Source organism: Montipora capricornis, chromosome 2 (assembly GCF_036669925.1).
Source record: "Montipora capricornis isolate CH-2021 chromosome 2, ASM3666992v2, whole genome shotgun sequence".
Classification (NCBI taxonomy): Eukaryota; Metazoa; Cnidaria; class Anthozoa; order Scleractinia; family Acroporidae; genus Montipora; species Montipora capricornis.
Window position 1 is genome coordinate 36,962,410 of NC_090884.1, and position 2,500 is coordinate 36,964,909.

The following is a 2,500-nucleotide window of genomic DNA, read 5'->3' on the forward strand; positions in this document are numbered from 1 at the left end:
TACGACGACAAAGCCATGGCTAACTCTCTGTTTAGTAGCATATAGCGCGAAACAAACCTCATTTTCCAGATCTCTTGACTTTCTGGAAAGCTCGTTGATTATTTGATTTGTTTTCGAGTCTCTTTTCTTATATTCCTCCAGTTCTGCCTCAAGTGAAAGGATCTTTAGATCCCGTGGGGAAGGGGGAGTGTCATCATTACGCCCAGCCATCTCAGTTATGATATGGTTCTGTGGACAGGAAGGCACAAAAAGTTAGCATTGCAGGACATCCAACAAAGCCTCCTTTCGCGTACGCGTGAAATTGCTTAAGGTAACTTAAACTTGGATCTGCGATTAAAGATTAAAAACCAAAAAAAAAAAAAAACTATCCCAACTAAAGAGTAAAAGAACTGTCTCCAGTTCCACGCTATACTATTGTTGTTCGCTGAACTACCGAGGTAAGCTGCTAAAATTCCCAAATTCTAAGAGTATTTCAACATTAAAAGTTAACAAGACTATCGCTGAAGCAGCTATAAAATAATGCAGATCTGCGGCAAACAACACCAAAAACACAAACCTCTCCTCAAAGACCGGGTAGGGTCGTACCTCTTGTTGAACACTATATTTCTTTGGCCGTATAGTGTGGTACTTTCTGTTGTTTTAGGTGCTAAATACATTGTTACGTATTCGTTCTATTGTTCTTTTGGTCAATCCTGAAGCCCGTTCAATGAGGTACGACACGATCCTTCTTCCTTCCTTCCCTCCCTCCCTCCTTCCGTCCTTCCTTCCTTCCTCCCTTCCTTCCTTCCTTCTCTCCCTCCTTCCTTCCTTCCCTCCCTCCCTCCTTCCTTCCTTCCTTCCTTCTCTCCCTCCCTCCCTCCCTCCTTCCTTCCTTTCTTCCTTCCCTCCCTCCTTCCTTCCTTCCTTCCTTCCTTCCTTCCTTCCTTCCTTCCTTCCCTCCTTCCTTCCCTCCTTCTTTCCTTTCTTACTTTGGGTAGCACTGCAAAAAGTAAATCTGAAACGTTATACCAAAGCACATCCACTCGTGCTCATTCGTTCTCTAAAGAAACTTTAGTATAGACAATCGGTTCATAATTTTTTTACGCGCATCGAGATGGAGTGCTTTTTTCCCACTCTCCGAAATTTCCGCCTGCATCGTAACTCGATATTTGCTCGCTAGCATCAACCGATAATCATAAAACATGCAGCACTGACGCAAAGATACCGACGTGAAAAACCTTGCCTTGAACATGACCAGCTCCTCGATTCTTCTGTTTGCTTCTAAAAGTGCTGCTGTCGTAGCCTCGTAGTTCCTACGTAGGACCACAAGGTCTCGCTTTAAAGAGTAGATTTCCTCTTGTTCTTGAGCTCGAGTGATCTGACCCTACAAATATCAGAATCGAATAGAATCGAACCATCTTTCTACAATATACTGTTATCATTTGCAAAAAAAGCTCTACCTCTTTCATATCTTCCCTATTTCTATTACCTGCTGCATGATTCTTTGACGACAAGGCTTTTCGGTGTTTGCTGGACACTTACACCGGCGATCTATTACCCTTTTTGGTTGGTTTTGTACATGTATGGGCACTGATGGAATGCAATAGAAGCCATGACCTTAAGCGCTGAAAGTGTAATGAGCTTAATATGCAGCTTATCCTTTACCATTTACTTGATTTACGTTGATGACGATGATATGGCGGTGGAGGGGGGGGGGGGGGGGGGGAAAAATCATGACGATCATGATGACGACAATGGCGTTGACGACTATGACCTTTGTGCAAGGAGAAATGAAAACAACTAAGAGATCTACTGTACATATTATAGTCTCTTTTTCCTTTGCCAAAGCACCAAATGTCTAACGCTTACCTGTATTAGTCTGTCTGCTAAATTGGCGCCCTCCTACAATTAGAAAAACAAAGCTAGTTTAGTGACAGGAAATACGGGGTAAATAATTATACGGCCTACGTGCATGTGGCAAGAAAACTGCCATTGCTAATCAGTAGTAATAAGTCTATATCTCCAAATACATGTACTGTACTTTAAATAATAAATAATTACTGTAATCACTGATAAGAGAAAAGGAGCTGCGACTTTAAGATCCTTCCAACATTACCGGTAAACATACAGTTCAGTGCAAGTGGTGTTGTGATTTCGCCCAACAATTTGTACAACACAAAACTGTTGTCAGTCGCGTGTCAATAATGTTGGCCGGGCTTATTAACAACCAATGACCCATACATATCCACTCCAGTGATCCGGAAGGCATCAAGATTTTCAAGGTAGTGAATGTTCCAAGCCATTGTTGGCCAACACTGTCGTAATGTTTAGCCACGCGTCCAACACTTTGACAGGCAAGCCGGGGCTTTACCTTCTCAAGCTCATCAATTTTCTGAAGTAAAAGCCGGTTTTCTGTTTTCAGTCTTCGGAGTTCCTCATTATCTTCTGCCTCTTTGTGTTTCACTCGTGTATATTCTTTCTCTAACCTGAAAAAGGAGGAGACAGAAATGAATGTTTAATA

The 2,500-nt window shown here is 42.2% G+C and overlaps 1 protein-coding gene across 1 annotated transcript in view; it reads right to left on the bottom strand.

Annotated features, from left to right (window-relative positions):
- The window catches only part of LOC138020234 (EVI5-like protein), a 20,508-nt gene that overhangs the window by 1,553 nt on the left and 16,455 nt on the right, over nucleotides 1-2,500 (bottom strand). Inside the window, exons 10-13 of the mRNA XM_068867250.1 lie at nucleotides 2,351-2,465; nucleotides 1,849-1,881; nucleotides 1,223-1,363; nucleotides 58-228 (exon numbers count right to left, since the gene is read on the bottom strand). Of these exons, the coding sequence (XP_068723351.1) occupies nucleotides 58-228; nucleotides 1,223-1,363; nucleotides 1,849-1,881; nucleotides 2,351-2,465 (460 nt within the window). The remainder of the gene's footprint in view (nucleotides 1-57; nucleotides 229-1,222; nucleotides 1,364-1,848; nucleotides 1,882-2,350; nucleotides 2,466-2,500) is intronic.